This window comes from Frieseomelitta varia, unplaced genomic scaffold (genome assembly GCF_011392965.1).
Source record: "Frieseomelitta varia isolate USP_RPSP 00005682 unplaced genomic scaffold, Fvar_1.2 scaffold_618, whole genome shotgun sequence".
Classification (NCBI taxonomy): domain Eukaryota; kingdom Metazoa; phylum Arthropoda; class Insecta; order Hymenoptera; family Apidae; genus Frieseomelitta; species Frieseomelitta varia.
The window spans coordinates 132872-146088 of record NW_025110388.1 but is presented as its reverse complement, the minus strand read 5'-3'; the positions used below and the strand labels follow the sequence as shown (position 1 = coordinate 146088).

The window sequence follows — 13217 nt, the reverse complement described above, 5'->3', positions numbered from 1 at the left end:
AAATTTTTGAAAACAAAGTGTGTTTACTTCAAAAAAATGTAAATAAACATTGGAAACCATAATAAACAATCAAAAAAATGTAAATAAACACTGGGAACCAAAATAAACAGACTAATGTTTGCAAACAAAGCGAAATTTCAAAGTTTTCGAAATTCCGATTTGAAATTTTCGAGAATTTTTGAAAACAAAGTGTGTTTACATCAAAAAAATGTAAATAAACATTGGAAACCATAATAAACAATCAAAAAAATGTAAATAAACACTGGAAACCAAAATAAACAGACCAATGTTTGCATACAAAGCGAAATTTCAAAGTTTTCGAAATTCCGATTTGAAATTTTCGAAAATTTTTGAAAACAAAGTGTGTTTACTTCAAAAAAATGTAAATAAACATTGGAAACCATAATAAACAATCAAAAAAATGTAAATAAACATTGGAAATAAATAGATTGCAAGTATACTTACCTATACTTACCTATACTTACCTAGTATCCATGAATTATCCGCAAGTGTTAGAAATTTGATTTCATAATAATTCACTTAAAACTAAGTTAACATACGAATACTTACCCATACTTACCCAGATGAACTATCCACACGTGTTGTAGATGATTTCATTGCATAATAGATCACTTAATAAACTACAGCAACTGAAATATATATATATCAAAAACTTTGAAATTTCGCTTTGTTTGCAAACATTGGTCTATTTATTTTGGTTTCCAGTGTTTATTTACATTTTTTTGGTGTAAACACACTTTGTTTTGAAAAATTTTCGTAAACTTGCAAATGATGTAACGGCCAACACATCCAGTCCATACTTAATATAAAAGTTTTTAAGATACGAAGACCACAAGCTGTCGCTTAGCCTACGATCAGGTGCAATCTGTGGGTTAATCTGATCTTTCGATCGTTAATGATACGATACAGATAATGAAAATTTTTTAGATATGTATTAGTGACTCGATTACTACAAATGATTAATTGAAGATTTTGAATAGTACTTAGAAATATTACAGAAAAGAATTTATTGTTTAAATGTTGCAAGTAAATTATTAGAAATGCTACAGAAGAGAATTTATTGTTTAATTGTTGCAAGTAAATTATTAGAAATATTAGATAATGTTTAAACAATATTCAGAAATATTATTTAAAAATTCACTCCTAAATTTTGATCGATGTGCACACGACGGAAGTTTAATTGGTAATGAGCTCTTGTCTCCGTATCGATCAATATTTATCCAATCTTTCGGTCGTCAATGACACGATACAGATAATGAAAATTTCTTAGAAATGTATTGGTGACTCGATTACTACAAATGATTAATTGAAGATTCTAAAAAGTACTTAGAAATGTCGTAGAAGAAAATTTATTGTTCAATTGTTACAAATATATTATTAGAAATATTAGATAATGTTTAAACAATTAGAATATTCAGATATATTATTTAAAAATTCACTCCTGAATTTTGGTGGATGTGCACACGATGAAGGTTCAACTTACAATTACCTTTTTCCTGCTCAACCTTCAGGTAAAGTCAGTGATGCACAGCAGGTGATAACATTTGTCAATACTTCCAAAAACACTTTTTCTATTCAGTTATCGGTAATTTTACATGTACTGCTGCAGTGTAAAACTTGCCTGAATCGGTACGGCAGGATGTGACACGAAAATGGTAAGTGGGCCCATGCACCCTCCAATCTTGGGCCGAAAAAGTACATTGTATGCTAGGTCTATTCATATACCTCGTCTGTGACCTCGTCTGTGGCGCTGCAGTGCAAAACTTGCCTGAATCGGTACAACAGGATGTGACACGAAAATGGTAAGGGGGCCCTGAAGCCCCCCAATTGTGGACCGAAAAAACACATTGTATGCGAGGTCTATTCATATACCTCGTCTGCGCCAATGATTTTTTAGTATTTAGTCAGTATTTTAGGTCACAGGCCACGAAAGTCCGTAAGATGCAATGTCTATTCATATACTTCGTCTGTGCGAAGTGTGTGTCTTTTGTTTTGACAGGAAATCCAGCCAGTGAATCAGCGTGTCACCTGGCTCTTATTAATGTCCACCTATTTATAGGATGAAAGGAAAACCGACATTCTTGAAGAACGTTGGTTATTCTCTCTTTGGAAAAAACTCGGGCTCACCGAGTCTGTCACTTTATTCACGATTTTCCGTGAATGTGAATCGTTCATTATGGTTGGCGTGCGCAAGTATATGAGCATTAGAATATTTATTTATCACATCTATTGGAGAACTTTAGTAGAATCGTATACTACTTAATGTTTTATATATATTATGTCATTTCAGTGTTCTTCATTCAGTATTATTCCAGATTATTGCAGATGAAACAAGTTAGAAACAAGTTGTTAGAAATAATGTTTGTTAACCTTTTACTCATTTTTACTCACAAAATTTATAATTATTACAATTATAACTCTTTAGTAGGTTATTGTTAATAATTTTATTCTTTAATTTATATTTTTTTATATGAACGACAGATTGTCTGTTTTATTAATGTGTTTTTTTATGTAGCTTATCACCGATGACCAATGTTTCGAAAGATTTTGAGAATAATTAATGAAACTGTAAGAAACTGAATAACTGCCTCTATTCAACAGTTAATGACGTTATACTGTTACTGTATCGTAATAATAATTTAAGAAATTAAATATGAAGCACGACATCGATGTGAAATATCGTGACACATTGTAAATCTCATGTGGCAATTATGTTTCAAGTTCTGGAATGTATCACCTTTTTTAGTTTCGTATTTTCGTGTCTTAGCTTTCGATTTTATTTTTATTCATTTAAGGCTGACACTGTGCACGTTACAAAGCGTTATTCAATTTTTCAAAATGTTAATAATTGACCCGTCAATCATAAAAGGAACTATTATGGTTTTAATAGAAAAATTTTAAAACTTCTCTTCCATGAATATAATAAATGTCACCTCTCACTAGCTTCTATGAATATAATAAATGTCAATGCTAACCAGCCATCAGTCCGGGTGCTATCGCAAAAATACAAGTTGTCCGTGATTGGATCGAATGATTTATTTCGCACGTTATTATTAAAATTAATACAATGACAGAGAAATATTTACAGAAAAGTCTCACATAACAACTACATACGCGGTACTTTCTCATCCGTGATGATCAACCTCGAAAGTAATAACGTTACGATAATAACATAATAATAATAATAGTAATAATAGCAATAATAATAATAATAATAGTAGCAGTAATAATAATATTAATAATAATTATAATAATGATAATGATAATAATAACATTATTATTGATAAATTGATTGAATCGGAGAACAAGGCATGTCCGAGCAAAAAGGGAGAAAAAAAAAAAAGAAAATAAAAGGGTTGAGAAACGGCACCGCCCTTCTACGAGGGTCAACGATCCGACTGTAAAGCCACGAGGATAAAACGCGACACGCGGGGATAATTAAATACGATACCGGCGCGAGGAAAGTCCACGGAAATAAATAACGACGGATCGGCCTCGAGAAGTGGCGAACACCGGCTGCTCCGTGCTCGGTATCTTCACGCTCTTCCTCTCTCTCTCTCTCTCTCTCTCGCTCTCTCTCTCTCTCTCTATCATTCACATAGCAAAACTAACGTACATTATACAGGTCTCTATGATTTTCTTTGATTCTCAGAGGCAATCGTGAATTCACGCAACATACATACATACATACGCACGCATTTTTTCTTTTCGGTTTCATTCGTTCACGCTCGTTGTATTCACACTTTACGAAAGGATATTATTTATACGTACATACATACATACATATATATATATTCATACATTCGCATCAGATTCGCGTTCTCTTCGTCGCTCGTGTTCCCGTATCTCGGTGCATGGTGTGCGTCTCTCTCTTGGAATTTCAAAAAGGACGAACGCTCACACGGTGGCGATTAGGCTGCGGATATTTTTTTATATCCACGGTACCTTCGAATCGTTTTCATCGTTGACGCTTACGATCGAACCGCGTTCGACGCGAAAATGGCGCAATGTTCATTTCGTTTCGACACTGGTATTTTCATACTATTTCGTGTAAGAAGGATTACTCGATTCTACTGACGTTCGAAACGGAACTCTTTTAGTTCAGAAATTAACCCTCTCGCATCGTACAGCTAGATCATGGACGTTCTGCAGTTTTGGGAAATTTGAGAGTAAGTTTCAAAGACTTTGTGATTCATCTACGAGACGTACGTAATATGAAACAATATATAAACTATCAAAAGTGGAGGATTTGTTACAATATTTGATATATTTAATTTTTTCTTTTTTTTTTATTGAATATATAAATGGAAATATAAGATCAAGTGAATATTGATAGTCTAGTAGTAACTGGTGATTTTGTAAATTTTGAACAGAACTTGTTACTTGTCAAAGTAACGTGCTGTCGTAGCGTTAAACACGAGAAGGAAATTGCAAAATATTTAGGTTAGGCATCAAAGATCGATAGTTTTAATCAAACCTGTCACGAATGAAATTTCACACCGTACTCGTCGTCTTCTAACAACATTGTCAGAACGTTATTACTCGCGGTAACTCGCTGCAAACATCATCAAACATTTAAAACAATGATCAATTTACCTGATTAACTTCGCGAGATTTTCAACTTCCACTTGCTGACAGCTTTTAACTCTGCTCGAAAGATGATAATGTTACACAACTCTAATCGAAAATTCGAAATGGCGTCTAAACACTCGTCTTCGTGAATCGAAAGCTGACAGACAAGTATTTCTAGAACACTGTTTACATTTTATTCACCGATTTCTAATTTCCACGTTTATGTGAATCGGAAATCAATACAACATAAGAGAGAGAGAGAGAGCAGCGCTTCCAAAATCGTTCATCGATCCACGAGGAACTCGAGTGATTCACATCGATTCGATTCGGTCGATTTCGAATTCCCCAAAAAAATTTAAGGCATCTCCGCCTTAGTGCTCTCGCGTCGATCGATCGATCGTTTCGGCGTCAACGTTTCTCAGCGATTCTTGTCATTTCGATCATGCGTGCTCGATTATTCTTCCTGTTAATTCCTCTGTGAAGGCACGTGTTTGTTCGTTCGAATTTCATTTCACTGCGATTCGACGCGATCGGTTGAAAGAGATATACGAACGAATTCGTACAGAAGGACGAGCAACTGTATGTGTGTTGTGTGTACGTGTGCGCGCGCGCGCGCGCGCGCGCGTGTGTGTGTGTGTGTGTGACTAGCATTTACAGAACGTTCCACTTTGATCCATTGAAAGTATAGACGCTCCACGAGATTTTCTTCACGGCGTTCGCCTTCAGACTTCGGACTACACGCGTTTAGAACACATATTTGCATGTACATTCGCGTGTCTCGTGATCGCGTAGAATTGAAAAGATCGTGATCCCTCGAGCTGAACTCTCGATCGAGACTTCCACTTCTCGTAACGAGACTTGCCCTGGCTGTGTTCGAAGGATTGACCGGTCGATTTGATATTAATGAATAATAAAGTTTCTTCGACTCGCGATAATGATAGATAATGTAGATATACAGAGGGAGAAAGGAAGACATTTCTCGAACGATAATCTGTTAACCGATAATGCGGAATTAAAAGGAAACTGTAATCATTTATTCGAGTACAAGTTCTTGTCGTCTGTACAAATGGTGGAAATTAATAAATGAAATTTTACTTTTGACTGAGAGGATAATACCTCTGTTCAGAAATTCCAAAAATTTTCATTACTTCACTTGATTCCTTTATTTGTAACGTGTTAAACATGATTCTAATATAACTGCCCTGAAATAAGAAATTTCACTCCAAATTCAAAATCAATTTAACTGCAACACGTGCCAAGGGTTTTATCATGACCTACGATTATAGAACCTACGATTCAAGGACCAAGTGCCATTCAATCGGTATCCAAATATTTGCAAGAATCTTGCCAAATTATCTCGTTACGCTCGTCACAATTTCTATTTTCAAGTTTTCATTCTCATTCTCATTGGAAGTAGCTCGGTTAACAGGTCAAGGTTCTTTATCAAATTTGTCGATTGTCGACGACAATGAGGCAAGGGCAGGCCGTTGGGACACGAGGCGTCGGATCGATCTCCATCGATAGACGAACACCGATCCAACGGAGAAGAATTGGAGACGCCTAAAGCTAGTCTAGGCTCTCAATTTCGATCGATCGCCGGACGCGCGGTTGATTGAAATCGTCCGTACGGCTAAGGCACTCTTCAAGTTCAAAACCTTGAGAGATTCGACCTCGCGTTCGCGATTCTCCTCCTCCTTCTTCGTCGATTCGTTCTCTCTCGCCATGCTGCACTTCCGCTCAAGTTGCGCTCCTCTTTCGACACGAACGGAAAAATGAAGTATGTAGGCACTATGAGCTAGCGATCAATCGCGTACGGTCCATCGTACGCGCAGAAACAACTCGTACACGCGAGATTCTACGCCGCGTAGATCGCGATACATCTACGTATATATTTACAATGGCTCGCGGAAGTATTCGAACATTTGTCGCTGAATTAAATTACGTTGACACTTGCACGTAACAGATCGCATCGCGACTGTGTGATCGGTACGTACAGGTTACGAGATATTTTATATATATTGTATCGAAGGAAACGATGAGAATTGAATCAGCTCCATGCAGTTATTCAGATGTAAAAGATATCTTGTCTTCATAAATTATTATTCGCGGGCAGAATTTTTGAGAGATTATATCGAAAAATGGCGCGATTATTCTCGAAAATGCTATAATTGTTATAGCAATCTCTTCGAGTAAAAGGTTGACACTTAGTATAAATTAACCATCTGGTTAAAAATGGTTCCACTGAATATTGAAATTTATCCATATAATGGATAACTGGCTTCGATACTTCTCTCAATAATATCTGAGCAATATATAGATTTGCGCCAAATATCTCGTAATTTCTATATACATTTTTTTTAGATTTGTTACAAATTTAGATCACCACAATCGTTACGATATTAATGAAGTATCAAAACGTTTCATATAATATATGTACACACGATATATTCGTAAAAGGTGTTCGCAAGCGTTGGAATACTTTCGTGAGTAACTATACATGCGCTTAACATTATTAATTAGAGAACTCGCCGCTCATTAACACTTTCGAGGCCGGCACGTAACTAGAAAACTATTGAGACGACATTCTCTTCTCTCTTTCTCTTTAATTTAATTCGGTTTGTCGCATGACGCACACGGCGCGTCATCAACCAGCCTCGAAATAGTTAAGAGCGATAATGTTGCAATATTTTTCAGTCAATGTACATCAGCGAATTCTATCTTTCGACGATTGTGATTCCTAGACTGCGAATATTTGTGCGACAGAGATCTAATGTAACGAATGAACAGAGATTTGTCGAATACAGTATTTTTAGCACAGCAGTGTTTTACATTCTTTTTTTCTCTTTTTTCTTTTCATCTGAAAGTTACGACGAGTGAAATCTTGTTTCAATCACTATTCCATTCTACCACCATTCTAATAATCGCAATTTCAATTTTATTAATATTTTCAATTTAAAAACAACGTAACTACCATGAACCATCATCTAGAGTAGCCTTTAGAGAATTAAGTTTCTTATAATTGCATAAAAATTCGCAGTCCAGAAAATAGCAAGAGAAATACAACGTTCTTCAGCGAATGACACACAATAATTATTTGTTAATTTTATCGTTTCCGTTCCATTGTGCTTGGTCATTAACGGCTCAAGCGATTGACACGCGACTTCTCTTAAACGTATACAGTAAAGGCACCCAAAGTTATCGGTTCTCGATTTTAGCGTGATCCGTCGAACGGACGCACAGGCAATTCGAGCTATCACGTACCATCTACGCTAACAATATTATGGCTAGGTTGGGCAAACTCGCCACTCGCAATCAGCATCGAGTCGCTCGCGATACCGATTTACTTTTACTTGCTCGATTACGCTGCTCAGAAACCTTGGGACGAAGCAACTACATTTATATCAAAATTGAAAAAAATTCAAAACCAAGATTCGCTGTGTTTTAATGTTTAATGTTATAACGTCTGGTGACATTGTGTCATTTTCTTACTTTAACAAACATGTTGCCTTAATGCTTTTCATGGACCGTAATGTTGCAACATGAGGAGAAATTTATTACGAAAGTTAGAACATTCGATTTTATTGATTTAGTAGATAAATCACAATTGGAAAGCAAAGAGGGAGTAATAATCGTAATGGCTTAATGAAAAAAATGAAGCATGTCCAAAGACTTTCTGAGCGCGAGCGCATACGTTCACTGTTACTCTAGAATTCCGAACGGAGAACTGACATATGCCTGACATTTACCAATTACGTAAGCAATTGCTAGTTTCCATCTCACGGAGGCCGCGAAACGAGACGGGAATCGATCTTCCGCGGTGCATGGACTTTCGTTTCGCGAGCAACTCGATGCAGCGAACGCGCACTGACTCGCGCTCGATTTTCTTTTTTTTTTTCTTTTTTCTTTTTTATTTTCTTTCTTCGCAGTTCTTCGAAAGGACGGCCGGTCAGTCTATCGGTAATGGCAGACAACGAGCTGTCGATACGTCTCGCTCTCTCGCGATCTATCGTTGAAATGCTTGCTGCCATCTCGGATCATTTAACGTACAATGATTCGCGAGAGTGTTCACAAGCACCTGTCGCAGGGAATTTCTACGAATTTATTTGTCATTAAAGAAATGTGTGTCTACACTGAGATTTCGTGAAATTATGTCATCATTGTCCACCACGTGTCCACGTGGAGAAAAATTACTTTGTAGGAGCATCAATAATTGTTATATAAACTCTGTTTAATCGATGATATGCATACCTTTTTATTCCATTACCATAAAATATACTTCTCATCCGATCATTTTCATTCCTTTTTTTTTTTAAATTTTTATATAATCCAATCATTTTCTTGGCGTTATAAAAGAAGACATTTTTTGCTTTCCATTGCTGTTATTAAATGATATTATAAATTGCCCTTACGCTGTTTATTTACCGCAATTGATGCAATTTTTCCATAATATTTCTCAAAATGCACAGCGTAAGGATAACTTGCCATTTTATGTATCGTAGTTACCGCATGTGATTTTCATAACTCTCAAAAACATTGAGAAATCGATTGCATTACATTTTATTACAAATCTATTATAATTGTAATCTGTGACATTATGCTTTTTTCACTAAACTTTTACAATTTACAATTTATAAATTAACGCCTTGCAAATATAAGCGTGATTTATTTCCAACAAAAATAAATCATTGAGTTTCTTGAAGGATTAATTGACGATTAATCATCAAAGAGATGCTTGTTGAACAATTGGTATACATATATCGTTGAATTTGTTCAACCTTCACTACGGACTGTGCTCATTAAAATTCCCCTAACAGCTAGTATCCAAACACTCTCACGAATCACCGTACGACAATCAATCGTTAAGCTCACCTATGACAGAACTCTGAAAACTAGAGTTAACACGACTACAGTCGACCGTGTTCTCTCGTAGAATCTCGGTCGTCCGGATATCTATCATATTTACAGATGGCGATCCACAAGCGATCGGTACCCGGTGAATACGCCTACGTGCAGAAATGAAATGGCCTTTCACCCGACGATGATAATTCCTCGGCTACCGATCGCTTGCAACGCGCTCTTTACCAAACTATTTTACTGTATATTTTATACTGTACAGCGTAACGAAATATATACAAAGAAAACTGCCGCGTTGGCTCCTCATCGGGGGGGAGGACCGATGACAGGCAAAGCTGCTCGAACAGAAACCCTCCACGTTGCTCCTCGTCGCCTACGAAGCTCCGTGGACCTGAAATCGTCGAATCCGCGCTTGCACCGACTCGCACTGTACTTCGCTGTATCTGGTGTACCTGCCGGCTCTCACGGGCTCGCGGATCACCACCAAGTTCCCGCCTCTTTCGCGAAGCGCCTCCAATCCAGTCTTCCCGTGGACGGTGGTCGGCGGTGTGGTCGCCTTGCCGAACTTCGCGTTGGAACTCTCCGAGGAGAAACGGCTGAGAGCTTTGCTCACCACCCCGTTGCACTCTCTCGGCCATACTCTCGTGTGGTGCCTCTGCTCCCATCTGTCCGAAGACGCTTCCGAGGCTGAGAACGGGAAACTGGCCCTACCCTGGCCCTTCCCGTACAGGATGAAATCCAACGAGTCGTCCGAGTAGATGCTGCTTCGGTCGCTGGAACTGTCGGTGGATATCTCCGAGACCGAGTCGCTGCCGCTGTCGCTGCACTGTTGCTCCTCGCCGAGGATGAACACCGGCGTGCACTTAAACACCTCGCCAGCTGGCATTGTGTGCGTGGCCGTTGCTCTTCTCTGCGTGCCGCTTGTTACGCCCGAGGTGTTGATCGTGGCGCCGGACGAGGTCACCGGCTCGATTATCACGATCTCCGTTCCTGAGAATTTCTGCGCCAGAGTGTCCATGTTCCTTTTGAACGTGTCCCTGCGATCGGAGCTCAGGCCGAACCGGCTCGGCTTAGGCGACAGCTTCGATTTCGTGTACAGGTTCTCCGTGTGGGACGAGACAGCTCTGTTTGCTGTTGGTTTCGCTTCGATCGTTTGACAGGTGGTCGACGATCTTTGTTTCTCGGCGTCGGTCTTGAGTACGGAGGACACCGTTGTTGTTTGGTGGTTGTCGTTTGCGGCAGCCTTGGAGAACGAATTTGTTTCTGTCGACGAGGCGTCTTGGATGGACGATTGGTCCAGTGCTGGGCAGGCGGAGGATAATGGCGGCTGAGGGTCGTCGAACATGCTGAACCATGGGTGTTGCAGGCACTCGGTGGCCGTCAGGCGTTCGCTAGAAAGAGAAGAAGGGTTTCATTAATATTTCGATCTGTAATATAGTTCAGTTATATAGTTTAATCACAATTCAATTGTATGGTTAAATTATGTAGTTCATTTATATAATTCATCCATAATTTAATATAATTTAATTATATACATAGTTCAATTATACAGGAACATTGCTGAATTAATTATTGCTTTTTAATCCATTAAAACAATTGTTAATACAGACGTAAATTTTGAAATATTTGAGTAAGTATTAATAACGATTCCACTGAATACTGAAATTTATTAATATAGTAGATAGTTGATAGCTGAAATATATTAATATACTGAATATAGTAGATAGCTGAAATTTATTAATATAGTAGATAGTTGACCATTTCAATTTCGCGTGGTCTTTGCGAAATGTACGCTTGTAATTTCCGTTGATGTACATATCTAAATTTGTTCCAGAATAATCATAATAAACAACGTGTCCAAATATATCTCACGTAGCACACGTAACGAGTTCATAAAAAGTTCGTACAAATGCTTGTACATTTTCGTAAGGTATAAAATTCTGATTAGATTATTATAAATATTAACAAAATGTTTAACATAACACACACAGAGTATATTTGCAAAAAAAAAAAAAAAGAACTCGCGGTAAGTGTTCATGTACTTTCACGTAACAACAAGCTCGTAGTCGTTACATGTTTTCCAATCTTCGCAACGTGTCCCGTTCTACAGTATCCGTCGCCACTTCCCGAATGGCCGTCACTTCCGGCACAAGCCGCGGGACGTCTTGTCACCGGCTAACGCACGCAGTTGCGTAACGCGTGGCGAATCAAAGGCGAGAAAAGGGGCGAGTAAACGAGGCGGTCGCGCCCGCGACGATAAAGCACGTATGTACGTCGCCACACGACGATAAGGCGACTTTCGCGGTTGGTAGGGCGCGGATACTCCGGATGGAGACTTCCTTTCAGCTGTCCAGCTGGCCGACGATAAGGAAATCTACGTTTTTTTTTTTTCTTTTTTTTTTTTTGCGGAACTCGTTTCGATGCGCCAACAACGTCCTTCTTCCCGTTTCGAAGAAAGTCGTCGCGCTGGAATGTCGATCGTTTTGCTTCCACGTATGTAGTAGCTACGCGCGGCTGGATTCATGGAGGCTCAGGAACAGATTTATTTCAAGGTTTCGCGCAGAATTAGTATTAGAACGAATGTTCTAATGAAACTCCGTTCCCGGCGAAGAATCACAACAATTTGTTCAAGATTGCAATTTTTGTATCCGAGCTATTCATTTGTTCAAAATCTTTTCAAAACTACTCGACTGATATTTGAATTGCGAACAGGAGTTATTTAAAACACGTCGAATAATGAAATTAAACAGTTTTATTATACGGGAAAGCGTATATAGAAATTACTGTGATATTAATTTAAAGAAACTCGTGCATTTTTAGATGTATTTGAAATTTTAATATTTTAGTAAAATCTTATTTCATATTTGAAATAGTATGATTTCCAATAATGTATACATATATTGGGAGAGATTTCTGCAAGTGTCTGAATACTTCCATCAATAATAAGTATCTCTACCTGTGTCAAATGTGGACACACATACACAGGTATAAACTATGAATATTTACCATCATCCAATATCTAAATATCACATCAGGCATAGTTCATCATCCGAAATTATTTTATATTTATATCTATCTATCCAACAAGTATGTATTTTTTTACATTCTTTCAATTATTCGAGTATCCTGCCTCATCCTCAGACAATTCATTTAACAAGTACAGACTAGCAGTTGAACGTATCCGCAGAGACGATGCGAAAATTTTATAGCGACCGGTATAATCGTTCGTACGGTTAAATCCTTCTTTGGTCTATCGCCGGACGTGAAGCGTGTTACGGTTCAGCTCTCGGACAGCGCGTCGCCGTTGGAATGTCGCGATCTAACGTTAACGCGATTGCTTTCGTTCCTAGAAGCTAAATAATGCCAACGTACTCGACCTAACTAACCGGTGTGTGTTCACGAGATGCACGCGCGCTGCCTCTGCGGCCTATCTTCTTTCGCTTCGAGGTAAAACGGCGAGCGGTAAACGTTCTCGGTAGGTCGTCGCGGCGTGCTTCCTCGAAGGCATTATTTTCACCAGTGCCGGAATTCTTAGTAGCATGTATACACACCCCGATAATACTTATCGGTCGACCTTCTTTCACTCTTCTGTGACTTCGAAGACGCGGCGCGGCGATAAAACGCGAGGTCAGACACGAACCTCTTCTTCGTTTTCGCGATCGCAACGTGATCTCGAGTTAAGCTGCGGCACGACGACGAGATCCCTCCCCCGTCGAGACGAAATTAGTATGATGTATGATGTCTGTACCGTGTTTTTACAAATTTTTTTC

At 38.4% G+C, this 13217-nt stretch overlaps 1 protein-coding gene across 3 annotated transcripts in view; it reads right to left on the bottom strand.

Annotated features, from left to right (window-relative positions):
- Positions 1-3039: 3039 nt before the first annotated feature.
- The window catches only part of LOC122534598 (serine/threonine-protein kinase 17A-like), a 94294-nt gene continuing 84116 nt past the window's right edge, over positions 3040-13217 (bottom strand). For 2 of the 3 annotated variants that reach the window (XM_043665385.1, XM_043665386.1), the window contains one exon: positions 3040-10838. In XM_043665385.1, coding sequence (XP_043521320.1) covers positions 9821-10838 — 1018 coding nt within the window. In that variant the 3' untranslated portion in view covers positions 3040-9820. The remainder of the gene's footprint in view (positions 10839-13217) is intronic. The other variant, XR_006307935.1, reaches the window with a different exon arrangement.